This window comes from Tursiops truncatus, chromosome 18 (genome assembly GCF_011762595.2).
Source record: "Tursiops truncatus isolate mTurTru1 chromosome 18, mTurTru1.mat.Y, whole genome shotgun sequence".
Classification (NCBI taxonomy): domain Eukaryota; kingdom Metazoa; phylum Chordata; class Mammalia; order Artiodactyla; family Delphinidae; genus Tursiops; species Tursiops truncatus.
In genome coordinates, this window is record NC_047051.1 from 32,522,277 (window position 1) to 32,550,023 (window position 27,747).

The following is a 27,747-nucleotide window of genomic DNA, read 5'->3' on the forward strand; positions in this document are numbered from 1 at the left end:
ACATAATACTAACATATGCATTAAAAATTTAGGGCAAAGGCACACAAGACCCTATTAACAGTTCACCACTGAGCAGCAGGCTTTGACAATCAAATGACTAAAGAGATGAAGACTTTTTCTTTTCTGGTTATACCCGTCTAAGAAATTCAGATTTTTGACATAAGAATACAATGCCTTTATAATTTAAAATTTCTTATCCAACTTTCTTTTTCCTGGTATTAAACTAGATATCCATGACCACCCTTCCAACAACAGTCACTGAGACATGATTTTAAAATTGTGTCTGAGGTGACAAGAAAGTACAGTCTCCTCAAAAGCAAAATTTAAAGAGAGAGAGAGAGGAATTTAGACAGGTAAGCCTGCCTCAAGCCTCATCTGCTCTGGGGGACAAACATGAAGCCCTGGAAACCCAACATCTCCTTTGTGGTAGCTGAGCAGAGCGAATAGAACAAGTGTTACAGCCTCAAGCCTGAGAAACGCCGGCAAAAAGCAAGGCTCTCAAAGGGCCACACCTTAAGTAAGAAGGTGACCTAGCAATAAACCTGCCCCGTAAAGGAGGACATCAAGGCAAATTTCTTCTGATAATTCATAACCCAGTCACACACATATGTGGAGGAAAAAAAAACGAAAAAACAAAAACCTCAAACTGGTCATTTTAGTTTAAGGCAGCCCTGGATCATTACGTTCCTAGTAGTAGAAAAGCATTAATTCATTCTAGCAAAATATCTTCAAAATAAATCTCAAAGAAAAAGTTCCAAGGAATAGGAGGTCACACTCTAAAATTACAAAACACACAAAGAAACAAGAAATGAGTAAAGGTGAAAACAGTAAATAAACAAATAACCACCACCAGGAGTAGGCCTAGGAAACCTTTATTTACTAAAATTACAGAGAATATAAAATATTTAATATGTTTAGAGAAATAATAAACAGGATAAAAATAAGCAAGGAGGGGCTTCCCTGGTGGCGCAGTGGTTGAGAGTACACCTGCCGATGCAGGGGACATGGGTTCGTGCCCCGGTCCGGGAAGATCCCACATGCCGCGGAGCGGCTGGGCCTGTGAGCCATGGCCGCTGAGCCTGCGCGTCTGGACCCTGTGCTCCGCAACGGGAGAGGCCACAACAGTGAGGTGCCCGCATACCAAAAAAATAAAATAATAAAATAAAATAAGCAAGGAGTATTATGAAAAATCATGAAAAAAGATAAGGAGTTTTGAAACAGCCAAAAATATTATGAGGATGAAATTATAATAATGGAAATTTAAAATACAACTTATAAATTAAATAGCAGATTAGACAATGGTGAAGAATTAGGAAACTAGAAGATATTACAAAGTATTCCCAGAATACAGTACAGAGAGACAAACAGATGGAAACTTCAAAGAGATTAGGAAATAATGGTGTATGGAGTAAGAAGCTCTAACACATACAAAACTGAGAGAGGGGGGAATCAATATTCAAAGAGTTAATGGCTGAAATTTTCACAGAACTTATGAAAGACACTAATCATATTCAGGAAGTCCAAAAAAATCCCTAGTAAAAACAAATAAGAAAGAAATTCCACCTAGACACATAGAACACACTATAGAACACCAAAAACAAAACATAATAAAGCCAGAGAGAAAAGGCAGATTACCTAGAAGAGCATGAGTTTTAGATAAAAGAGCCTACCTCTCAAAAACAGCAATGTAAGACAGAAGAAAAAATAATATCTTCAATGGACTAAGAAAAGATATCAGAAAACCTTAATTTCATGCCCTTAGGAAAACTATTCTTCAAAAGTAAAGGTAAATAAAGTCGCTTTCAAACAAATAAAACAAAGTTTTACCATCAAAGGACCCTCACTACAGGAATGTAATGATATACTTGAGCTAAAAGTAAAATCAGAAAAAAATGTGCAAGAACCAAAAAAGGATGAGTATGTATGTGTATAAACACATATACATAAATACATATTTGTAGTATATCTCAGTAGTAACAATAGCTAATTTACAATACAAAAAAAGAAAAAAGAGAAAATTAAAATATCACACAGAACTAGCATACAAATCAAGAGAGGATGATTGGTGTTAACGTATTTTAGGTTCAGAGGAAGAGAGACTGCTTTTTTGTGTCCCTTTTAAGTACACGCATGTACAGTTTCCTTTTTAAGCGTGTGCATGATAAATTTCTCTTCTGTTTTAAGATCAAAGAGAATGTCTTCCAAATTAGTAAATGAGGAAAAATGAAATGAGAAATTTAAAATCTATCAAAAGAATTTGAGGAAGAAGAAGGAAGAATACAGAAAAGAATGGGGGAGGGGTGAGCAGGAGGAGGAGGAAGAGGAACATGGAAAAGCAGCATAAACTGAAAATTTTAAATGGAATGTCATATAAATCCCAATATATTTCTACAATTGATATGAACAAAGATTATCAGACAAGATTTTTTTTAAAAGCATCCATGTACTATTTACAATGGATGTTCCTAAAATATAAGAACAAGGTATGAAAAGTGATTAATTGTGATAAAATGTGAGTAGCTGCACACAGCATACATAAATATATGAAATACTGAGAGGAAAATGCAAGTCTTCAAAGAGCACATAGAAGATGATGCCATTTAAATAATGTTCAAAAAGATATAAAACCAAGCAATATATTAGGAATACATATATGGTAATCTATAATGCAAAGAAATCCAAAATTCATGACAGTGGTCACCACGGAATAGTGCAAGAAAAGGACACTGAATTAAGGAGGGAGGCATAGAAGCTTCAGAGTTATAGGCAGTAATCTATATGCTAGCCTCATTAGTAGGTGAGTGGGCACTTATTTCACTATAATGACAAACAGCCTTTTTTTATATGTTTAACAGTTTATAAAAATAATTTTTATAGTAAGTCAAACTATTAGTAACTTCAAATTTTTGTCTTGACTTTTTCTCTTCAGATCAGGTTGACATCAAGGAATACAGTGATCTCGTTGCTTGCCACAAGCCTCCTGTCTCTATCCTCATGTGCAGTACGTGGCACAAAACATTCAGCAATCCAAAGATAAGCTCTCCTACCAGCTTTATGTTTTCAAGCCCAGAAATGCAGGAAAACTACACTCTAAACATAGCACTGATTAAATGGAATAATGACACATACAGGCTGCTTACTTGCTCTGCAGTAAACATATATTTTACTGCAAAATTTTCTAAAGTGATCTTCTAGAAGTTACAGTTAACTTAATCAAATCTAGTTCCAAAACCTCCTTAGAAATCTTCTAACAAAATGATAAATTGTAAAATATCTCTTGTAAACTTCAAAATGCACATATTAAGCATGAGTAAAGGAAGATAATGCCTAGGGCTTCCCTGGTGGCGCAGTGGTTGAGAATCTGCCTGCCAATGCAAGGGACACGGGTTCGAGCACTGGTCTGGGAAGATCCCACATGCCGCGGAGCAACTAGCCCCGTGAGCCACAATTACTGAGCCTGCGCGTCCGGAGCCTGTGCTCCGCAACAAGAGAGGCTGTGATAGTGAGAGGCCGGCGCACCGCGATGAGGAGTGGCCCCCACTTGCCGCAACTAGAGAAAGCCCACGCACAGAAACGAAGACCCAACACAGCAAAAATAAATAAATAAATAATTTTTTAAAAAAAGATAATGCCTAATATCACAAAACACAAAAATCTAAGAAGACTGGTATTTCTGAGACAGAAACCTTATCCTTGACGACCACATCAACTTGAGCAAATGAAGATGCATTCTATAACTAATTTGCTATATGCAAAGATGAGTAATGGACTAAAACGCTTAATATCAATCATAATGATGTTAGTGTCTACCTTTTCATGTTTCTACCTCCACGTATTTGAAAGCTCAAACATAACTGTTGACTGTGTTGAGATCCACTAAAAGTTATGTTTGATAATTTGAAGAAATTGGTCTTTTCACTTGTGTTCCAAAAATAAAGCTTCTATGTCTTTAAGCTCAAAACTGTCCTTGATGTTGAATAATCAATAAAACTTCAAACAGAAGAACTATGTGATCTTCAAATCAAGTCTTTATAAAACAAGGCCAATAATTTGGCACTTAAAGTGCTGGTTTTCACATAATTCACTATGCAGATAGTCAAAGGATGACATGTCTCATAATCGTTACGCAGACTTTCAGAGGTTGGTGAATGGTTCTAAAATACTGCATATCAGGGATGGGGTGGTGCAGGGGTGCTCTACTTTTTCCTTGATTTTTTTTTTGGGGGGGTACGCAGGCCTCTCACTGCTGTGGTCTCTCCCGTTGCGGAGCACAGGCTCCGGACGCGCAGGCTCAGCAGCCATGGCTCACGGGCCCAGCTGTTCTGCGGCATGTGGGATCTTCCCGGACCAGGGCACGAACCCGTGTCCCCTGCATCGGCAGCCGGACTCTCAACCACTGCGCCACCAGGGAAGCCCTCCTTGATTTTTGATTTAAATAAATCCTGATCCCAAACCAGCACTGGAGAACTGTCATTAATTAGTTCACTTGCTTCTTTTTCAATTGTATTCACAGACATTAAAGAATTTCACTCTGATTTTCTCAATAATACTACAGATCTAATAATAATCTCAAAAGCTTACAAAAAGTTGGAATTCCTTCTCTCTTGAAATTTAGTCACATACTGTACATAAAAAAGAAAATATGAAAACTGACTTTATCAGCAGACACATCATAACTAACTGCAAAGTCCAAAGATTTGATCAGAAATAGCTTCAAGTTTTACATGTTCAGCTAAGTCATTCCTCTAATTGGAGCACTGGGCACAGAAATACTCATGTCTCAATTTTCTATCTACATAAAGTGCCATGATTTCAGCAAAATTTCTCCAATGACATGGTTTTCTATTCTTTCCAATTAAAAAGACTACTTCGTAGGAAACAGCAACACTTGTGAATTGCTGATAATATATTCTATTGTACGTATATTGGCTCAATAGAACTGGCCACTCTCAGGGAAATAATTCCACAAATTATTATTTTTGAAATATTTATTCTTTCAAATGAAAGAAACATACAGCATTATTTCCCACTGTCTTTATATGGAATCACAATAAATAACTGTATCCACTGTAATATGCCTGAATTCATACATAAAATCCTCTCACAGTTTTTCTTTCACTATCATGTTCATCCACTCAAAATATGAAAAATTAGAAGAGGTAATGGCAGGGTCTATTTCTTATTATACTGAAATTCCATGGTTATTTCCAGTGTCCAGTAGCTGCCGGATAAACTGAAAAATGACTGTAGCTCCCCAGTTGACCCCAAAATACCCTCTTCCTACATTTAAACTCCACAGGAACAGGGCCTGGACCTGCTTTGCTATTTACTCAAGCCCCACGTCTAAGATGGTACTTGGAAACAAAACATTGGTACTTGGAAAACAGCAAGTGCTCAATAACCATTTTTTAAATGAAAACATTTAATAGGTAAAGATTAAGATGGAGACCAGAGCTCTTCATGTATGACTATACCTGTCAAATAAACAAACTCCTAATTCAACTTAGTTTCTAGCAATAGCCAACATAAAACTGAAGAAGGTTAAAATTGTTTCAATCAAATCTTCACTGAGCACTTTCTATGTGCTAAAAGCACTGTGCCTGGTAAAGAGAGGTATATAAGACATATGAAATCCCTGGTCTCATGCCCACCATTAATTTACAGCCTAGAGAACACACTGAAAGTGGTAAAATATGGAAAAATAAAGATAAAATTGAAATAATAGAGATTCTTTGTTTACTCTTCATGCTCCTTACTTAAACCTCACTTTCATGTCTCTCAGCAGGTAGGGTCTTTTTATTTCAAATACTTATACTGTCAAGGATCTTTATCATACTGTAGCCAAACTTCAGAAACATTCGGAATATCAGAATACCAAAAAATGTCTTTTATATATCATTAACCTCCAATCATAGTTTTTCATTCTGGCCCTCTAGCCCTTTGTCTATATTTTATACACACACACACACACATATATGCATATATATATATATATATATATATATATATGTATATAAAGAGAGGGCTAGAAAATATTCATATATATTTATGCAGAAATAAGCATTCATTATACAATAAGAAATCAAAACTAATCTACCATAGACTCTTGCAGCTCAGAAATTCTGATTCTATGACGGTTCAGACATTTTATAACACTTCCTACTTAAAATTTTTCAAGAATATGCTGGACTAAAAGGTCTAAAAACTGATTTATCAAGACACCTATTGTAGTGTGGCTAGATACAGGGCACCCAGTTAAACGTGGAATTCTGGAAAAACAACAAATAATTTTTTAGCGTAACTACGTCTAAAACCCAGATTTTACTGGGCGTCCTATATTTTTATTTGCTAAGTCTGACAACGCTAACCTCCTATGGGCTCTTACAAAGATACCAATTCCAATAAAGGAAATAATAAATTAATGGTATTTCTTGTATATCAAACAGGAATGAGCCAATATATATGTACAATACCAAAATTCAGAGTGAAACTCAGCCCCATTAAATTGACAGTTTCTGATGACTGTTCTCTTTTGAAAAACGCCTCAAGTTTTTAAAAATTCTAAGAAAAAAAAAAGAATGACTTTTTTAAAAGTCCACAGGCTACATATCACTCAGTAATAAACACAAAAGGTACTATTGAGACTGTATTTCCACATGCATATAAAAATTATGTATTCAATTTTTACCTTGAGAAGTTGTTGAGGTAGACCACCTATTTACTCACAGGCACCATGAAGTACTGCATAAAAGTGGCAGATCATGGCATCTGTTTAATTCAGTAATATGCCCTCATGTTCAGAAAGACGAATTACCTCACGGGATTACTCGTCAAAGACACGCGGAGGGACTCCAGGCACGTGAAGAGCCTTTCATCTGCAGACTCCATCTTCAGTTCATGGATGAATTCCTGAGGTGAGATCTGTCGACTACTCTTAACACTTCCCTGTAAAATAAGTTAAAAATTTTTAATTCATGTTGTGTGAAGATTATCCATTAAAATAGTAACTACATTAATCCCACCTTTCATATTAACAGCAGCACACAACTACTCTGAGTAGCATTACTTTGAGAGGATGATTTCCTTACTTCTGCCCATAAATCTATAAATTCATAATCCATGGTATCCACAAAAGATAGCAACATAATATCAAAAGGTTTTCAAATTAAAATAATTGCTTTGTCAAATCCAGACTATCGTGGAAAACATAGGAAATATCTGAAAATATACCAATGTGTTTTAGGCACATGTAAAATAAAAACCAAAACTTAATACAAGAATGACCCTATTAAAATTAATATTCCAAGCAACACAGAAAAAAGCTGTAAATCTTTAAGCACCTAGTTCTAGGTAATACAGACACAGAGATTATCAAAACCTAAGTCTGGAAGGAGAAACGCAAGCAAGGAAACAGTACTATTCAGAGCAGTCTAATTCCTCTAACATGCCACCAAGGGACCAAAGGAGGAACACCCAACTTGGCAGAACAGACAAGGGAAGCCAAGGGGTAGGTAAGTAAGAGGGAGGCAAAGACTTAGACAAGAATACCTTTCAGGCTAAAACATCACACAAAAGCACACACCCAAAAAGAAAAACAAAAGCACATAGCACATATAACTGAGGATAGACGCCAGGTCCTGGAGTGGTAAAGCACTACCACACAAACAGCTTTTCCAGGGGGGTTGGAAGGATCACACTGGCAGCAGTATGAAATACATATGAGAAGAGCTGGAGTTCATTCATTATTCAACAAACATTAATTCCCTACTAAGTGCCTGTCGCTGTGCTAAGTGCTGAAAAAAGACCAGTGAACAAGAGACAAAGATACCTACCTGCACGGAGCTTTATTCTCCACAGGGAAGAATAAAGAATGACAGACAATAAATGTAAAATAATTAACATACATCTCACTGTAGTGTTAAGTGCTATAGAGAAAAATAAAAACAGGAGGAGGAATAAGCAGCATTAGGAGGTGGGATGCAATTTCAAACAGGGTGGTCGAAGAAAAAATAAAGTCTCACAGAAAAGACTCTGAAGGCCTCAAACCTGAATGTTAGAATAAAGGTTTGAAGGAGGTGAGAGCTCTAAACATGCAGATATCTGGAAAAAATTTGTGATGGAGGGGACTGCAGTCCTTACAGGCCACCAAAGAACTTGACTTTTACTCTGAGATCAGAAGCATCAGAAGCAGAAAGACCTGTTGAGAAGGTATGTGTATAGTCCAGATGGGAAATGATGAGGATGCCCAACTAATAATAAACTCCAGAATTATATCTATTTAAATTACAGATTACAAATCTAATGGGAAGAAAAGGAACTGTACATGCCCAAAAGCAGCTAAGTTGAGATGGTAGGAAATTAGATGTATTTTTTCATTTCTTTTTATTTTTATTAATTTGCTACAGCATTGCACAAGGAAACATTCCCAATAATGCAAAACAAATTAGCCCTGGGAAACAGGTGATTTTCATAAATAGCAAGTCATAATTTACTAAAGAAAAATATGCCATTCCATGAAATGGGAGCTAACTGAATCCACATTCTATGGGATCCTTACAGCAAAGTTCCTAAAGAGATGAGTTCAGGCATCCAAAAACCCTAACAATAATTTGCCTTAATGACCCAGAATAGGGCACTTAATGAACAGAATGTCCCCATTAGTAAAGTCTTCCAGCTATTATAACTTCCATGTTGGTCAAATCAACATGTTGGTCCCCCTAAAATTGGGAACAAGAGAAGAAATGTCAGCTCTCACCATTCCTATTTAGTATTGTAGTGAAGGTCCTAGATAGTGCAGTAAGGCAGTAGCAACAACAGACACACAGATTAGAAAGGAAGAAGTAGGTATGTCTATTAGCAAATGAGATGATTATGTACATGAATTTAGCAAACTCACATAATAAAATTCAATATAGAAAAACAATTTTTTTCTAACTACTACCAGCAATTAGAAAATAAAACTTTTAAATATATCGTTTTCTAACAGCATCAAAAAAATACAAAATCATTAGGAAATTTTTTAACAAAAGAAGGGAAATATCTATACACTGAAAACTATAAAACATTGTGGAGAGAAAAACGACCTAAATAAATGAAGATGCTATACCATGTTCCTGGATCAGATGACTCAATATCAAGAAATCCATTAATAAATACATTTAAAAAATAATAATTTATAGATTCAATATAATCACCATCAATGTTCCAGCAAGCTTTTTTGAAGAAATTGAGAAGCAGTTTCTAAAATTAATATGGAAATGCAGAGAACCTACAATAGAACAATTTTGAAAAAGAATAAAGTTAGGGGCTTATTTTATCTGGTTTCAAGATTTACTGAAAAGCTACAGTAATCAAAGTAGAATTAATGGAACATTAACAGAACAGAAGAGAGTACAGAAATATATTGAATCTATGTAGTCAGTGATTCTCAACAAAGATCTCAATGTAATTCAATGGGGTAAGAAGAATCTTTTCAACAACTGGTGTTAGAATAATTGAATATCCACATGAAAGAATGTGAACCTAAATGCTAGACCTAAATGTAAAAGCTAAAATTATAAAATGTCTAGAAGAACACATAGTGAAAATCTTCACTACCCTGAGGAAGGCAAAGGTTTCTTAGGATACAAAAGCACTAACTATAAAGTTGGATTTCATCAAAATGTAAACCTTCCACTTTTCAAAAACCTCTTTTTTTATTAAGATAGCTTCATTAAGAAAATGAAAGGTAAGCCACAGACTGAGAAAACATTGCAATATGTGTCAAGAACTGTACAGAGGCTGAGATTTTACCCCACATACAAGCTAAGTTAGCCTGTTACTATTTCATGAATTCCAACAGAAAACACAGGACTCCTCAGTTAGAGACAAAAGGACTCTATTATACATGTTGGTTCCCTAACCCACCAACCCACAGGGATGATGCAGAGATCCCTGATGAATGACGGATACTACACACACAGTGGACTGTATAACAAGGGAAGAACACTGAGCTTCGGGCAATCACCACTTTTATAGTGAACAGTAACAAACCCGCTCATTATCCACAGAGATATAACTTCATCTCTAAAGTTGCTTCACTGTAAATGCAGTCCTGAGAAATGACCTGGATAAAGAATGGTCAGGCCTTGCATGTTGGCATAACCAGAAAGAATATACAGGGATATCCAGGGCCCATGGTAGACTGGCTCTCCCAACGATAAATATATCTCATAAACAGCAGTCCCCAACCTTTTTGGCGCCAGGGACCAGTTTCGTGGAAGACAATTTTTCCACAGACAGAGGGGCTTGGGGGGATGGTTCAGGCAGTAATGCAAGTGATGGGGAGCAGCAGATGAAACCATTTAATGAACTCCTACAATTCAATAGTAATAAGACAAACAGTCCATTTAAAAACGTGAATAACAGACTTTGCAAAAGAAGATGTATGAGTGGCCAATAAGCACATGAAATGATGTTCAAGATCATTTGTCATCAGGGAAATGCAAAATAAAACCAAAAACAAAATAATGCTACATACCTCCTGGAATGGTGAGGGTGTGAAGCCCCTGGAACTCTCCTACACAACTAGTGGAGATGTAAAACAGTACCACCACTTATAAAACAGTTTAGAGATTTATTTTAAAGTTAAATATACACTGACTCAGCAAGTGCACACTGACTCAGCAAGTGCACAAGCAGGAGGGGAAAAAATCCATACAACATTCAGAACAGCTTTATTCATAAAAGCCAAAGACTGGGAACAATGCAAGCAATCATCAACAAGTTGTTGTGTACCCATACAATGGAATACTATGCAACAATAAAAAACTTCACTGCTGATAATGCAACAAGATAGATGAATCCAAAAAACTATGCTGAGTTAAAGAAGTCAAAACAAAAAATAGAGCATAATGTATGGTTCCCTTTATAGGAAAGACCAAGACCAATCTGTCAATCTTTTCTCTGGGGCCACTCTGGTTCAAGACATAGAAGCTGAGCTGTTAATTATCTGTGTGTTTGATTAGAGAATGAAGGTAAACGCAGACAACATCTTAAATGGGGCAACAAGTAGACTTTCCCAATAAACACTGGGGAAAAAAGAATAAACTTACTGGCAAAAAATAATTATTTATTTCAACCATATTAGGTTTTTCCAGTTTGAAACATTTACTGTGTAAAGGTCTCTGCATTTTCACCTGAGATTCCTGCCTTAACACCCTCCCCTCTTACCCAAACCCGCAGCATCACTACTATGCAGGTTCCTCGTGCTGGCTACTCGCAGACATCAGTTAGATCTGGGCCAAAACTAACTTCCCGGAAGGATTTTTTTATAAGCCACACAAACTGAGTCCCCCCCACCCCATCTATGGATTTCTTTTTCAAAACACTCACCACTCTGTATTGTAATAACTTTAATTGCTATTTATTGCTTAAAGGATATATTGAGTACCTACTGTGTGCCGACATTGTTTATATGATGTGGCTACACTGGTGAAATAAAAGTCAAAGATGACTCCTAGGTTTAGGGCCTAAGCCAAAATGTAGTGCTAACTACTTAAATGGGAAAGGTGGAAGAAAAAGAATGAGTAATAGAGGAAGCAGCTATTTAAAAGTCGTAAGTTTGATCAAATGACATTTTTTTCTGTCTAGGAAAATAAAATCAGAGCAGAGACCAAAATAAAGAAAAGCAGGGAACATGGGCATTCTGGAAGAAGGGTATTTCAAGCAAATAGAAAAGCAAATACAAAGCCCTAAGGTAGGAATGAACTTGGCATATTTGAAGGACAGCAAGAAAATTCATCTAAATCCCAGTGAGTGTGACAAAGAGTTATAGATGACAAGGACAGATAAGACAGGCAGACATCTAATCCTGGAAGCAGGGGACTGACAAACCACAGCCAAATGTTTTTGTATGACTTGAGCTAAGAATGGTTTTCACATTTTGAAAGCTTGTAAAAAAGAAGAAGAGGAGGAGGAGAAGGCGGAGAAAGAAGAGAAAGAAACAGCAGCAGAAACAACTGAAAGCATACATAACACCCTAGCCTAAAATGTTTCCGATCTGGCCATTTAAGAAAAAGTTTACTGGCCCCTGATAAGGTCTTAAAAACCATGGTAGAGACTTTAGCTTGTATTCTAAGTGGATGGAAAAACATGCATAGAAATTATAAGATAGAGCAAACATTTTTAGAAGATTATTCTAACTACTGTGTGGCACCAAACTCTAAGTGGCAAAACGTGAAACAAGGAAACAAAGTAGAAGCCTTCTACATTGTCTGGTCAAGAGTTGACAGCAGGGCTTCCCTGGTGGCGCAGTGGTTGAGAGTCCGCCTGCCGATGCAGGGGACACGGGTTCGTGCCCCGGTCCGGGAAGATCCCACATGCCGCGGAGCGGCTGGGCCCGTGAGCCATGGCCGCTGAGCCTGCGCGTCTGGAGCCTGTGCTCCGCAACGGGAGAGGCCACAACAGTGAGAGGCCTGCGTACCGCAAAAAAAGAAAACAAAAAAAGAGTTGACAGCAGCCTAGTATATGACGTCAGTGATGGAAGGCACAGATTTGCTCAATATGAAGGAAGATCAGATCAGACTTACTGATAGTTTGGATGTGAGGGGTGAGGTGTGATAGAATTAAAATTCAAAGATGATGACAAACCTTTTGTTCTCAACAACTAAGGGAATGGTGTCACCATCTTCTGATTACTGTGACCCTGACAAGAGCAGCTTGAATGGTGGATTGGAGATAAGCCTGAACAGAAATTCAAGGGAGAAAGCAAGAAGCAGAATGGACAACTCTTGAGAAGATTCTGTAAATGGGAGCAAAGAACAAGGGCAGTAGCTAGAAAGGAACCTGCAGTGTGATTTGGGGTGTTGGGGGGAAAACCACAACATGTTTGCATGCTGATGGGAATAACCAAGCAAAGAGGAAGAAACTGATGATGAAAAGCATAGGTATAGATGCAGGAAAACAAACAAGTGAACAACAACAAAAAACCCTTAAGTAGGTGACAGAGGATGTGACCTACTATACAAGAGGAAGGATTGACCTTACACAATTGCAGGGAAAGTGGATCATTCTAAGAAGAGCAAAAGCAGAATCTAAGGGAACAGATTCAGGTAGCTTGTTAGATCTGGTGACTAGGAAGTAAGGTACGGCAGTTCTATTCTGATTACATCAACAGTCTCGGTGATAGAAGCGGCAATATAACCAGCTAAAAGTGAGGATGCAGAGCTAAAGGTATGAGAGGAGATATGAAATCATTTTCAGGAAGTAAAAAAGCACACTGACAAAGGCCATGTGGTAGAATATCTGTTAACGTAATCTGTTAAAGGCTCGCTTTGCCAACTGTGGTCATTCAGAAAACACTAGTCAGTGTGGCTGTGTGCTTCCTCCCAGATGTATGCTGTGCTGACGTGCAAGTGCAGAGGAAGTGGGAAGTTCCATTTAACCAAGGGCAGAGTTTATATGAACAGAGAGGCAAATGAACTGAAAATTTATGTAAGATAACAAAGGACTGTGTGTCTAAGGTCAATAAGACAAGAAGTAAGAGCATGGTGAGGGTGGAGAGGAGATGGACATGAAAAAATGGTAGAGTCAACAGATTAGCAGTTCTAAAAGGGTTATAGAATTCTTAACGTGGGAATGTTAAGTAAGTAAGTAGGTCAGGAAAGGAAGATTGTAAACCATATTTAGAGGTGGTATTTTATCAATATTATCCAAGGAAATGGGTGGGTGAGATTGGGGGGAAAAACAAAGATTGTTGGGAGTGATAAAGTCAAGGAGATAAGAGGATGAAGTATTAGATTGATCATCTATGTGAATGATCAAGTCAGGAAGGATGATGACAGTGGAAGGAGCAGGAAGAAAAGCAATAAGCTAGGTCAGCAAACCTCCTGGGAATAGTCAGCACCTCTGTGTGGTATCATCTTCTCCATTAGAACACATCTACTAGGGCAGCGTCTGCTTCTGGGAGCCTAATTCAGCACTGTGTCATCAGTCCCTGGTAAAGTGCCTAGCATTCAATGAATGAATGAGGTTATAAAATGGAAGGCACACATGGACTAAGGATTACAACAAGAAAGGAGAGGCAGATAAGTCACACCAAAAAAAAATTCTGAAGAATTAATGCTTAGCTAGAAAGGACTATTTCAATGTAAAGACATAGGAAATAGACCAGATAATTGGGAGATTAGTTTTCAGCACCATTTCCCCCCTTTTATTATATTACTATCAAAATACAGGTACAAAAGAAAGGAAATTGAGGGGAGAAAATATTATGTTACATGAGTAATCAGAAATATTCCTTTTAAACAAAGCCCTTCCAGTGTTTCTTTCATTTTACATAACTTCAAAGGAAGCAGGCAGCCAGGAAGAAGAGGATACTCACGTCTGCCTATCTCTAAGTCCATTAGCCATGAAGATGAAAATACTTAGAAAGCTTTATCCCGTGGCATCAAAACACATTAGCGAGAGAAGGATGTCCGCCTGACATCACAAAAATTAGAATGATATTTATCCAACATAGTTTTTAAACCTTTTTTAATCCCTTAGTAAATTTTACTCTAAAATACCATATGCAGGATAAAAAGAAAAGTACATACACTATTCTTGTCATTTTTTATTAAAAAATATTCTAAGGTACAAAAAGTAATATACCCTTTCACAACTTATTTCCCTTACCTGTTTTATTTCTCTAAAATCAAACATTCATTCTTTTGCTATGTAACTATTAAAGGTAATAGTAACCATTTCCTTTGACCTGTCTTAGAACAGATTCATTTGTACCTGCCTTGATGCCGGCGTTTCATCTCATTTTAGGTGTAAGACTTATTCAGCATATTTCTTCATTATTCTGTCTCATTTATTTGTTTGGAGAGTAATTTGGAATACCATTTCTATGACAAATTAAAAATACTGTATTGTATTTTGTTTTGTTGTATTTCCGAGTTACTAGTGAAAAGTACTAAAGAGCTGACTTTCTTTCCTTTTTCAAATAATTCAATTATTTCTATACAACCATGGTGAATCCACCACTTAATGATGACCTGATTTTTAAAATAATAAAAGTAAAAAGCTAAATCTAGAAAGTCTGCATGCTCTGCAGGAAGCCGACACAGCATAATGCCCATGTGGGTGAGGACAATGGCCTTTTAGTCCCTAGTAGAGTGTTTAACACATGGTAGGTTGCTTTAAGCAAAACTTTGCCTACATTATCTGAGACATCACAGAATTCAGGAACTGTATCCTTAAAATACTATTCCAATCACTGTAAACTATTGCTCAACTTGTTAAATCATATCTTATTCCTCTCAGAAAGTAGGTAGCCTATACCAAAATTCACCGTGCAGCATCTCCAACTGCAGGGAATTGTTCAGTTTTTTTATTATACCTAAACCTATCAAGAAAAATCAGCATTTCTTAACATGAAGACCCAAAATATAGCCTCTAGAGATTAAAAAATTAAAATATTGGGGGACTGTAAGAATAGATTGAAGATTTAAGTGCTTTTTGTATGAAGATATGAAGAGTTACTAGACTCAAGATCCTTCTCCATGACATTCACTTTGTAATTTTCAGCAGGTTAACTTCAGAATACAGAAAAATTCCATAAACAAAAAGCCAAAATAGTCAAAACACCTAAGTTCTCATAGTATTGAGTATGTGTACTCTTGCATGGGTGTGTATATGTCTATCTCTATGTCTGTTTATTTATGTCAGTAACAAATTAACTGCCTCAGATTCTCTTTAGCATTGCAATTCCCAAATTCCTGGTACCTATTCAGATGATGAGACTTGTGAAGATAAATAAGATAATATGAAATATGGAGAGTATTTAAAGAAAAAGTTTGCATTGATAATGACAACATTTTAAGAAAACAGCAGAGTCACCACTGTACAAAAAAGGGGTGGCACAGTTGCTGCCAAGCGGGTAAATAAATCTAAATTACTATCATGTATATTGCTATTAAAATGCATTGTGACAATTTCCTTGCATTTTTCAAATGATTTCTAGCATCTCTAATGTTAGTGATCAAAAGAAACACCAACCTGTCACTGCAGTATGAATTACTTGTTTTCAGAACATTTGTGATCCCAATAGATCTCCACTGCCAATAAAACCTGTCATTCAGAGATGATATTGTGCTATTATGCTATATTATGATATTAAGATATTGTTTCATAGTAGAAACAATGAGTGATGAAAAGTACTGCAGAAAGGAGCATTCATTAACAAAATTAAGTTTAGCAAAGAACTCCCTTAACGAGTTATTTTTTTCCATAAGCATTTAATGAACACCATTATGAACCAAAAATTCTGCCTATAATTTTGAAAGCTGCTTTTAGTGTACAGTAAAAATAACATATGTTAAAAGTTTAGAATTACCAAGTACATTTTACAAAGGAACATGATAAAATACAGAAAATCTACTGCTCTTCCCCCTGTCAGTTTCTAAAATATCTTTATAGAGGAAAAAAAAAAAAACTGATTGACCCCATACTAATTTTAGTCACTAAGAAGTTAACTTGAATAAATAATAAAAGAAATTCAACACACTATATTTCTCTTATTATCCATCAATACCTAACTAGCATCCATTTCCCTTCCATTCACAAGGAAAGCTTTCCTTTGCTGGCCCATTGCCTTCAAAAGACACTCGACTATTTAGACAATTTTATGTATTTAAAAAGTGTTGCTCCAACTGCTGAATGCATTATAACATTTCCACCTGCTTACCATGACCAGAACTAAGGTGTTCTTTAGCTTTTAAGCCTCAAAAAGGATATACCATAACAGTTAACAGTCAGCTGCTTCTACCAGAGAATAGTTACTGAATAAACCACGGTGAGCCATACCCCACAAACACACCGCAAAAACTATAGCACCACACACCGTGAACACATAGCATGAAATACAACATGCAGTTATAAAGAATGAAGATATCACTATGAACTGACATGGCATGCTTATCAGAACATATTTTGAAGTGGAAAAATTATAAAAGAATATCTGTAGTATAATACTTTGTATATTATAAAAGAGAAATAAGAAAATATACATATGTTTATTTGTACAGGAAGACACAGGAAGGAATAACCAGGAACTAATGAGACTATCCCTTCCAGGGGTGAAAGGGAACATAGTAGATAAGATGGGAGAGTAGGACACCTAAGAGAAAGGACGGTAAGTGACAAGTCTCAGAATATACCTTTTTGTATAGTTCAGATTTTTGGAACTATGGTGATGTTTCATATACTCATAAAGAAAAAAATCAAGAACAATGGGAAGAAAATCCTAAAATGAAATGAATCCAAATACAAATGGATTTCAAATGGATAATAATGGCAGAGAAATAAGCAAGAATATAAAATTTGAAGGTGTGGTTTTGGGAGGGGGGTATTTAGATAGATACAGAGACAGAGAGATACATAAATAGATAAAGATAGAGAATGAAATATATGTAAGATCCATGTCTGTATTCACATATCATGTGTATTCCACATGTGGATATACATATATTATATATGTACACATTATACATACATATATGCAATATCCAAATATGCACACTATATATACGTGTCATACATACAAGCATATACATGTATGTATGTATGTCTACATGCACATATATACACATGTTTATGTCCTAGCTCTGTCTGAAGGGCCTAGAAGTAAAGCCATCCTATTAGTAGAAGACCTAGAACCCAGATAATGATTTTTGAATTGCATTCTCCACAAAAAGGATAAGGGCTAGGACAGAACAAGATGATCTTGGAAGATTTTATGCAAGACAGTAAGGAAGTGCTCAAAGAATGAAGGGGATATGCCGAAGGACAGAAGAACCAGCTTGAAAGGGTTTCTACTGGTCAAATATAAAGGGGGGGGGGGTAGGGGATGTAGAGTGACTGCTTAAAGGACATGTGGTCTCCTTTGGGGTTGATGAAAATGTTCTGGAACTAGATGGTAGCAATGGTTCCACAACACTGTGAAGATAATAAATGCCAATGAATTGTACACTATAAAATGGTTAAAATGATGAATTTTATATCACCACAAGAAACTTTTTAAAAATTTATAAAACAGAAAAAAATAAATTTGTTGTGTTAGAAGTCAGAACAGGAAATATCTTGGGGAGGAGGAAGGGGAATGACTGGGACACTGGAGCTTGCTAGTGCAGTCCTAGTTCTCCAGCTGAGTCCTGATTACATGGGTGCATTTACTCTGTAATAGTTTATCTAGCACTAGACTAAAGATATGTGGACTTTATGAATGTAGAGTACTAAAAAGCCATTTTCAAATTTGCTAAGTTTGATGCCTTATGCTATTTCTAAGGTTAGACAGGTACATGCAAATAGAATTCCTTTTAAATCTTTAATTTACATTTAAAAATCATGCCATTTAGGAGGAGCTTCAAGATGGCGGAAGAGTAAGACGTGGAGATCACCTTCCTCCCCACAAATACATCAAACATACATCTACATGTGGAACAACACCTACAGAACACCTACTGAATGCTGGCAGAAGACCTCAGACCTCCCAAAAGGCAAGAAACTCCCCACATACCTGGATAGGGCAAAAGGAAAAACAGAGACAAAAGAATAGGGAAGGGGGCTTCCCTGGTGGCGCAGTGGTTGGGAGTCCGCCTGCCGATGCAGGGCACACGGGTTCGTGCCCCGGTCCAGGAGGATCCCACATGCCACGGAGCAGCTGGGCCCCTGGGCCATGGCCGCTGGGCCTGTGCATCCGGAGCCTGTGCTCCGCAACGGGAGAGGCTGCAATGGTGAGAGGCCCGTGTACCGCAAAAATAAAATAAAATAAAATATGGACGGGACCTGCACCCGTGGAAGGGAGCTGTTAAGGAGGAAAGGTTTCTACACAATAGGAAGCCACTTTGCAGGCAGAGACTGCGGTGGTGGAAGGGGGAACCTTCGAAGCCACAGAGGAGAGCGCAACAACAGGGGTGCAGAGGGCAAAGTGGAGAGATTACTGCACAGAGGATCGGTGCCGACCAGCATTCACCAGCCGAAGAGGCTTGTCTGCTCACCGGCCAAGATGGGTGGGGGCTGGGAGCTGAGGCTTGGGCTTCGGAGGTCAGATCCCAGGGAGAAAACTAGGGTTGGTTGCCTGAACACAGCATGAAGGGGGCTACTGTGCCACAGCTAGCCAGGACAGAGTCCGGGAAAAAGTCTGGAGCTGCCAAAGAGGCAAGACACTTTTTCCTCCCTCTTTGTTTCCTGGTGCACGAGGAGAGGAGATTAAGAGCATGAACCCCAGAGACGGGCATGGGACGCTAAGGCTGCTGCTGCTGCCACCAAGAAGCCTGTGTGCAAGCACAGGTCACTACCCACACCTCCCCTCCCAGGAGCCTGTGCAGCCGACCACTGCCAGGGTCCCGTGATCCACGGACAACTTCCCCAGGAGAACACACAGCGTGCCTCACACTGGTGCAACGTCACGCTGGCCTCTGCCACCGCAGGCTCGCCCCACATCCGTACCCCTCCCTCCCCACGGCCTGAGTGAGAGAGAGCCCCAGAAACAGCTGCTCCTTTAACCCCATCCTGTCTGAATGAAGAACACACGGCCTCAGGTGACCTACACACAGACGCAGGTCCAAATCCAAAGCTGAACCTCAGGTGTTGTGCGAACAAAGAAGAGAAAGGGAAATCTCTCCCAGCAGCATCAGGAGCAGCGGATTAAATCTGCAGAATCAACTTGAGGTACGCCGCATCTGTGGAATACCTGAATAGACAATGAATCATCCCAAATTGAGGAGGTAGACTTTGGGAGCAACGATATATATACTTTTTCCCTTTTCCTCTTTTTGTGAGTGTGTATGTGTATGCTTCTGTGTGATTTTGTCTGTATAGCTTTGCTATTACCATTTCTCCTACGGTTCTGTCTCTCCGTTTTTATTTTAATTACTTTTTTAAAATATTTTTTAATAATTATGTTTTTTTACTTTAATAACTTTATTTTATTTTATTTCATTTTATCTTCTCTTCCTTTCTTTCTTTCTTTTTCTCCCTTTTATTCTGAGCCGAGGGGATGACAGGCTCTTGGTGCTCCAGCCAGGCATCAGGGCTGTGCCTCTGAGGTGGCAGAGTCAAGTTCAGGACACTGGTCCACAAGAGACCGCCCAGCTCCACGTAATATCAAACGGGGAAAATCTCCCAGAGATCTCCATCTCAACACCAAGACACAGCTCCACGCAACAACCAGCAAGCTACAGTGCTGGACACCCTATACCAAACAACTACCAAGACAGGAACACAACCCCACCCATTAGCAGAGAGGTTGCCTAAAATCATAATAAGGCCACAGACACCCCAAAACACACCACCAGATGTGGACCTGCCCACTACAAAGACAATATCCACCCTCATCCACCAGAAAACAGGCACTAGCCCCTGCCACCAGGAAGCCTACAACACCCACTGAACCAAATTAACCTACTGGGGACAGACACCGAAAACAACGGGAACTATAAACCTGCAGCCTGTGAAGAGGAGACACCAAACACAGTAAGTTAAGCAAAATGAGAAGACAAAGAAACACACAGCAGATGAAGGAGCAAGGCGAAAACACACCAGACCTAACAAATGAAGAGGAAATAGGCAGTCTACCTGAAAAATAATTCAGAATACTGATAATAAAGATGATCCAAAATCGTGGAAATAGAACGGAGAAAATATAAGAAACGTTTAACGAGGACCTAGAAGAACTAAAGAGCAAACAAACAGTTATGAACAACACAATAAATGAAATTAAAAACTCTCTAGAAGGGATCAATAGCAGAATAACTGAGGCAGAAGAACAGATAAGTGACCTCGAAGATAAAATAGTGGAAATATCTACTGCAGAGCAGAATAAAGAAAAAAGAATGAAAAGAACTGAGGACAGTCTCAGAGACCTCTGGGACAACATTAAACGCACCAACATTCGAATTACAGGGGTCCCAGAAGAAGAAGAGAAAAAGAAAGGGACTGAGAAAATATTTGAAGAGATTATAGTTGAAAACTTGCCTAATATGGGAAAGGAAACAGTTAATCAAGTCCAGGAAGCACAGAGACTCCCATACAAGATAAATCCAAGGAGAAACACTCCAGGACACATACTAATCAAACTATCAAAAATGAAATACAAAGAAAAAATACTAAAAGCAGCAAGGGAAAAACAACAAATAACACACAAGGGAATCCCCATAACGTTAACAGCTGATCTTTCAGCAGAAACTCTGCAAGCCAGAAGGGAACGGCAGGACATATTTAAAGTGATGAAGGAAAAAGACCTACAACCAAGATTACTTTACCCAGCAAGGATCTCATTCAGACTTGACGGAAAAATTAAAACCTTTACAGACAAGCAAAAGCTAAGAGAATACAGCACCAGCTCTACAACAAATGCTAAAGGAACTTCTCTAGGCAGGAAACACAAGAGAAGGAAAAGACCTACAATAACAAACCCAAAACAATTAAGAAAATGGGAATAGGAACATACATATCGATAATTACCTTAAATGTAAATGGATCAAATGCTTCAACCAAAAGACATAGACTGGCTGAATGGATACAAAAACAAGACCCATATATATGCTGTCTATGAGGGACCCACTTCAGACCTAGGGACACATACAGACTGAAAGTGAGGGGATGGAATAAGATATTCCATGCAAATGGAAATCAAAAGAAAGCTGGAGTAGCAATTCTCATATCAAACAAAATAGACTTTAAAACAAAGACTATTACAAGAGACAAAGAAGAACACTATATAATGATCAAGGGATCAATCCAAGAAGAAGATATAACAATTATAAATATTTATGCATCCAACATAGGAGCACCTCAACACATAAGGCAAATACTAACAGCCATAAATGGTGAAATCGACAGTAACACAATTATAGTAGGGGACTCTAACACCCCACTTTCACCGATGGACATATCAACCAAAATGAAAATAAATAAGGAAATACAAGCTTAAAATGATACATAAAACAAGATGGACTTAACTGATATTTATAGAACATTCCATCCAAAAACAACAGAATATACATTCTTGTCAAGTGCTCATGGAACATTCTCCAGGATAGATCACATCTTGGGTCACAAATGAAGCCTCGGAAAATTTAAGAAAATTGAAATTGTATCAAGTATCTTTTCCGACCACAATGCTATAAGACTAGATATCAATTACAGGGAAAAATCGGTAAAAAAAAATACAAACACATGGAGGTTAACAATATACTACTTAATAACCAAAAGATCACTGAAGAAATCAAAGAGGCAAGCAAAAAATACCTAGAAACAAATGACAATGAAAACACAACAACCCAAAACCTATGGGATGCAGCAAAAGCAGTTCTAAGAGGGAAGTTTATAGCAATACAATTCTACCTTAAGAAACAAGAAACATCTCAAATGAACAACCTAACCTTACACCTAAAAAATTACAGAAAGAAGAAACAAAAAACCCCAAAGTTAGCAGAAGGAAAGAAATCATAAAGGTCGGATCAGAAATAAATGAAAAAGAAATGAAGGAAACAACAGCAAAAATCAATAAAACTAAAAGCTGGTTCTTTAAGAGGATAAACAAAATTGATAAGCCATTAGCCAGATTCATCAAGAAAAAAGGAAGAAGACTTAAATCAACAAAATTAGAAATGAAAAAGAAGTAACAACTGACATTGCAGAAATAAAAAGGATCATGAGAGATTACTACAAGCAACTCTATGCCAAAAAAATGGACAACCTGGAAGAAATTGACAAATTCATAGAATTGCACAACCTTCTCAGACTGAACCAGGAAGAAACAGAAAATATGAACAGACCAATCACAAGCAAAGAAATTGAAGCTGTGATTTAAAATCTTGCAACAAACAAAAGCCCAGGACCAGATGGCTTCACAGGCGAATTCTATCAAACATTTACAGAAGAGCTAACACCTATCCTTCTCAAACTCTTCCAAAATATAGCAGAGGGAGGAACACTCCCAAATTCATTCTACGAGGCCACCATCACCCTGAAACCACAACCAGACAAAGATGTCACAAAGAAGAAAACTACAGGTCAATATCACTGATGAACATAGATGCAAAAATCCTCAACAAAACACTTAGCAAACAGAATCCAACAGCACATTAAAAGGATCATACACCATGATCAAGTGGGGTTTATCCCAGGAATGCAAGGATTCTTCAATATATGCAAATCAATCAATGTGATACACCATATTAACAAATTGAAGGAGAAAAACCATATGATCATCTCAATAGATGCAAAGAAAGCTTTTGATAAAATTCAACACCTATTTATGATAAAAACCCTCCAGGAAGTAGGCATAGAGGGAACTTTCCTCAACATAATAAAGGCCATATATGACAAACCCACAGCCAACATCATCCTCAATGGTGAAAAACTGAAACCATTTCCACTAATATCAGGAACAAGACAAGGTTGCCCACTCTCACCACTATTATTCAACATCATTTTGGAAGTTTTAGCCACAGCAATCAGAGAAGAAAAAGAAATAAAAGGAATCCAAAACACAAAAGAAGAAGTAAAGCTGTCACTGTTTGCAGATGACATGATACTATACATAGAGAATCCTAAAGATGCTACCAGAAAACTGCTAGAGCTAATCAATGAATTTGGTAAAGTAGCAGGATACAAAATTAATGCACAGAAATCTCTTGCATTCCTATACACTAATGATGAAAAATCTGAAAGTGAAATCAAGAAAACACTCCCATTTACCATTGCAACAAAAAGAATAAAATACCTAGGAATAAACCTACCTAAGGAGACAAGAGACCTGTATGCAGAAAATTATAAGACACTGATGAACGAAATTAAAGATGATACAAATAGAGATATACCATGGTCTTGGATTGGAAGAATCAACATTGTGAAAATGATTATACTACCCAAAGCAATCTACAGATTCAATGCAATCCCTATCAAACTACCACTGGCATTTTTCACAGAACTACAACAAGAAATTTCACAATTTGTATGGAAACACAAAAGACCCTGAATAGCCAAAGCAATCTTGAGAAAGAAAAACAGAGCTGGAGGAATCAGGCTCCCTGACTTCAGACTCTACTACAAAGCTACAGTAATCAAGACAGTATGGTAGTGGCACAAAAACAGAAATATAGATCAATGGAACAGGATGGAAAGCCCAGAGATAAACTCACGCACATATGGGCACCTTATCTTTGATAAAGGAGGCAAGAATATACAGTGGAGTTAAGACCGCCTCTTCAATAAGTGTTGCTGGGAAAACTGGACAGCTACATGTTAAAGAATGAAATTAGAACACTCCCTAACACCATACACAAAAATAAACTCAAAACGGATTAAAGACGTAAATGTAAGGCCAGACACTATAAAACTCTTAGAGGAAAATATAGGCAGAACACTTTATGACATAAATCACAGCAAGATCCTTTTTGACCCACCTCCTAGAGAAATGGAAATAAAAACAAAAATAAACAAATGGGACCTAATAAAACTTAAAAGCTTTTGCACAGCAAAGGAAACCATAAACAAAACGAAAAGACAACCCTTAGAATGGGAGAAAATATTTGCAAATGAAGCAACTGACAAAGCATTAATCTCATTTACAAGCAGCTCATGCAGCTCAATATCAAAAAATCAAACAACCCAATCCAAAAATGGGCAGAAAACCTAAATAGACATTTCTCCAAAAAGATATACAGATTGCCAATAAACACATGAAAGGATGCTCAACATCACTAATCATTAGAGAAATGCAAATCAAAACTACAATGAGGTATCATCTCACACTGGTCAGAATGGTCATCATCAAAAAATGTAAAACAATAAATGTTGGAGAGGGCGTTTAGAAAAGGGAACCCTCTTGCACTGTTGGTGGGAATGTAAATTGATACAGCCACTCTGGAGAATAGTATGGAGGTTCCTTATAAAACTAAAAATAGAACTACCATATGACCCAGCAATCCCACTCCTGGGCATATACCCTGAGAAAACCATAATTCAAAAAGAGTCATGTACCAAAATGTTCACTGCAGCTCTATTTAGCCAGGACATGGAAGCAACCTAAGTGTCCATCAACAGATGAATGGATAAAGAAGATGTGGCACATATATACAATGGAATATTAGCCATAAAAAGAAAGAAAATTGAGTTATTTGTAGTGAGGTGGATGGACCTAGATTCTGTCATACAGAGTAAAGTCAGAAAGAGAAAAACAAATACTGTATGCTAACACATATATATGGAATATAAAAATAATAATAATGGTCATGAAGAACCTAGGGGCAAGATGGGAATAAAGACACAGACTTACTAGAGAATGGACTTGAGGACACGGGGAGGGGGAAGGGTAAGCTGGGACCAAGTGAGAGAGTGGCATGGATACATATACACTACCAAACTTAAAACAGATAGCTAGTGGGAAGCAGCCACATAGCACAGGGAGATCAGATTGGTGGTTTGTGACCACCTAGAGGGTGGGATAGGGAGGGTGGGAGGGAGGGAGACGCAAGAGGGAAGAGATATGGGGACATATGTATATGTATAGCTGATTAATTTTGTTATAAAGCAGAAAGTAACACACCATTGTAAAGCAATTATACTCCAATAAAGATGTTAAAAAAATGCCATTTAAAATATTTTAAACAGAATATAGTATATTTCCCTGCTAAAACATTAAATTAAATGAAAAAAGTTACACTAAGTCAAATAAGGCCAACTTGTTTTTATTTAGCATCTTCAGTATATTTTTTGGAACTGGGGGGAAAAAAGCCCAAATTTGAGGGTGGACGGAGCTGATTAAATAAACATGGATGTTCTAATTTGTTCTCTATTTGATGGTTCAATGAAGGATAAAGATTTATTTGGCATATCTGAACAGAAAGAAAAAAATGTGCTGATGTTCTTAGTCATTGGTTCCTTATCTTCTTTACTGTGTTGATTATGTTTATGTAGAAAGAAAAAACACAACAAAACTTCATTGGGCATTTACCGAAAAAGGTTGTAGTGGGGTGAGGGGTTAGAAAACACCAGCTGTTCCAGTCTTTAAAATTAGGCAATTTGTTTTTCCACCCCTCCAGGTAATTACACAATTATTTGCCTCCACAATTCTGAATACTACTTTCAAGTGTCACTGTCACATTTATAGTGTAAGCCCATCTTCCTTTGTTTCTTCTTTCTTTTTCTTGATTTATAGAAGAAAACCACCCTGCCTCTTCATATATACATGCTAGCCTACAAATCTAATCTGTTTATGTTAGTAAAAAGCTCAAAAACATATAACAGCACAAAATCTAATACACTTCTGAGATTATTCTTCTTATAAATAACATTAACAGCTAAATATAGGATAAAAATAAATAGCAGAGATGAAGAAACAAGATCTTTGCATCAGAATCACATTCCACCGTGACCTATGATTTCCTCGGTGTAAAATATTTACAGTGCTTATAGAGTGGAGGAAGCTGTGCAACTGAAACACACTTGAAATATACCTGTATTATCTGATTTTGTCATAATAAACAAATATTCCCTTCTCTTAAATTAAGTTTTAAAGCTGTGCAGTATACAGATCAAAGCAAAGGAAAGGAAGGAAGGACTCACATTCTGTAGGGTGGGTGAGAGAAGGAGCCACATGAACTAATGAATTCATCAAAATGAGGAGAAACAACTCAAGTCCAGAAGGGGTTAGATGTTCACCCTCCTTGAAACTAAGTATATAGATATGAAAAGGCTGAAACTGTCTCAAATTTCTTAGTATTTCCCAGAATCCCTGGCCTTATTATGTTCTAAGCAGATACTATATAAATGCTTCTTAAATAAATGAGAAAATAAAGAGGGTAATGGATCTGAATTGACTGAGCAACTTCTGTGCTCCTGCTAACAACATCCAAAAAAGGTTAAAAACTTTGATAGTAGCACGGTAACAATTTTACAAGTTTATAATTTCTAGGATGTTCTATAAAACCTATCTATCCATCTAAGAATTGATTCAATAATAACCATCTGTATCTTTTATGTACCAACCATTATTATGAACACTGAGACTCAAAATCAAGTTAGGAGAAAATCCTGTCCATGAGGTGCTCGTCATCAGGCAAGAAAGAGCATCTAAACAGTTGTAAGATGGGGGAGGCTGGATATGAATCCATTCTCAATAAGCAGAAGGGAGGATGTCCCAACTGTCATGTGGATAATCAGGGAAGGCTGCCTATTAGAGATAATTCAAGAACCAAATCTTAAAGGATGGGGAATGCAAAGTAGAATAACACAGACAACAGTTAGGTGAAAGAGCCAGTGCCTTTCAGGAACTACATGTCTGCATACATCACTGGTGGTGTAGGGAGGAGAGAGAATGCAGTCAGAAAATACACAGGAACCAGAACACACAAGGTGCCTACTTCACACCACGGAAAGCAGACTTTCACCCACATATAATAGGAAGTCACTGCAGAATTGGAAATAAAATACTAAGCTGTATGTTAGACAGATACTCTGGCAATAGTGAGGAAGGCAGAAATGTGAGCCTCTAGAACGCTTATAAGGTTAGAGAGACAAGGCCAGTTCAGAACTTGTAAGATAGAACTCATCTTCTCAGCTCTATTATAACCTTAAAAAGAAGAGGCAGACAGACAGAAAAGCAGAGAGAAGGAGAGAGAGGGAAGGATGGAGGGATGAATGAATGAGTTACTAGAGTTGGTCACAAAAGTGGGTTCACCTCACATTAAGGAGACCTAACACCTTCGGTCTCCA

The 27,747-nt window shown here is 37.4% G+C and overlaps 1 protein-coding gene across 1 annotated transcript in view; it reads right to left on the reverse strand.

Annotated features, from left to right (window-relative positions):
* DIAPH3 (diaphanous related formin 3) overlaps positions 1-27,747 on the reverse strand; it is a 539,529-nt gene that overhangs the window by 400,540 nt on the left and 111,242 nt on the right. Inside the window, exon 5 of the mRNA XM_073795265.1 lies at positions 6,815-6,945. Coding sequence (XP_073651366.1) covers positions 6,815-6,945 — 131 coding nt within the window. The remainder of the gene's footprint in view (positions 1-6,814; positions 6,946-27,747) is intronic.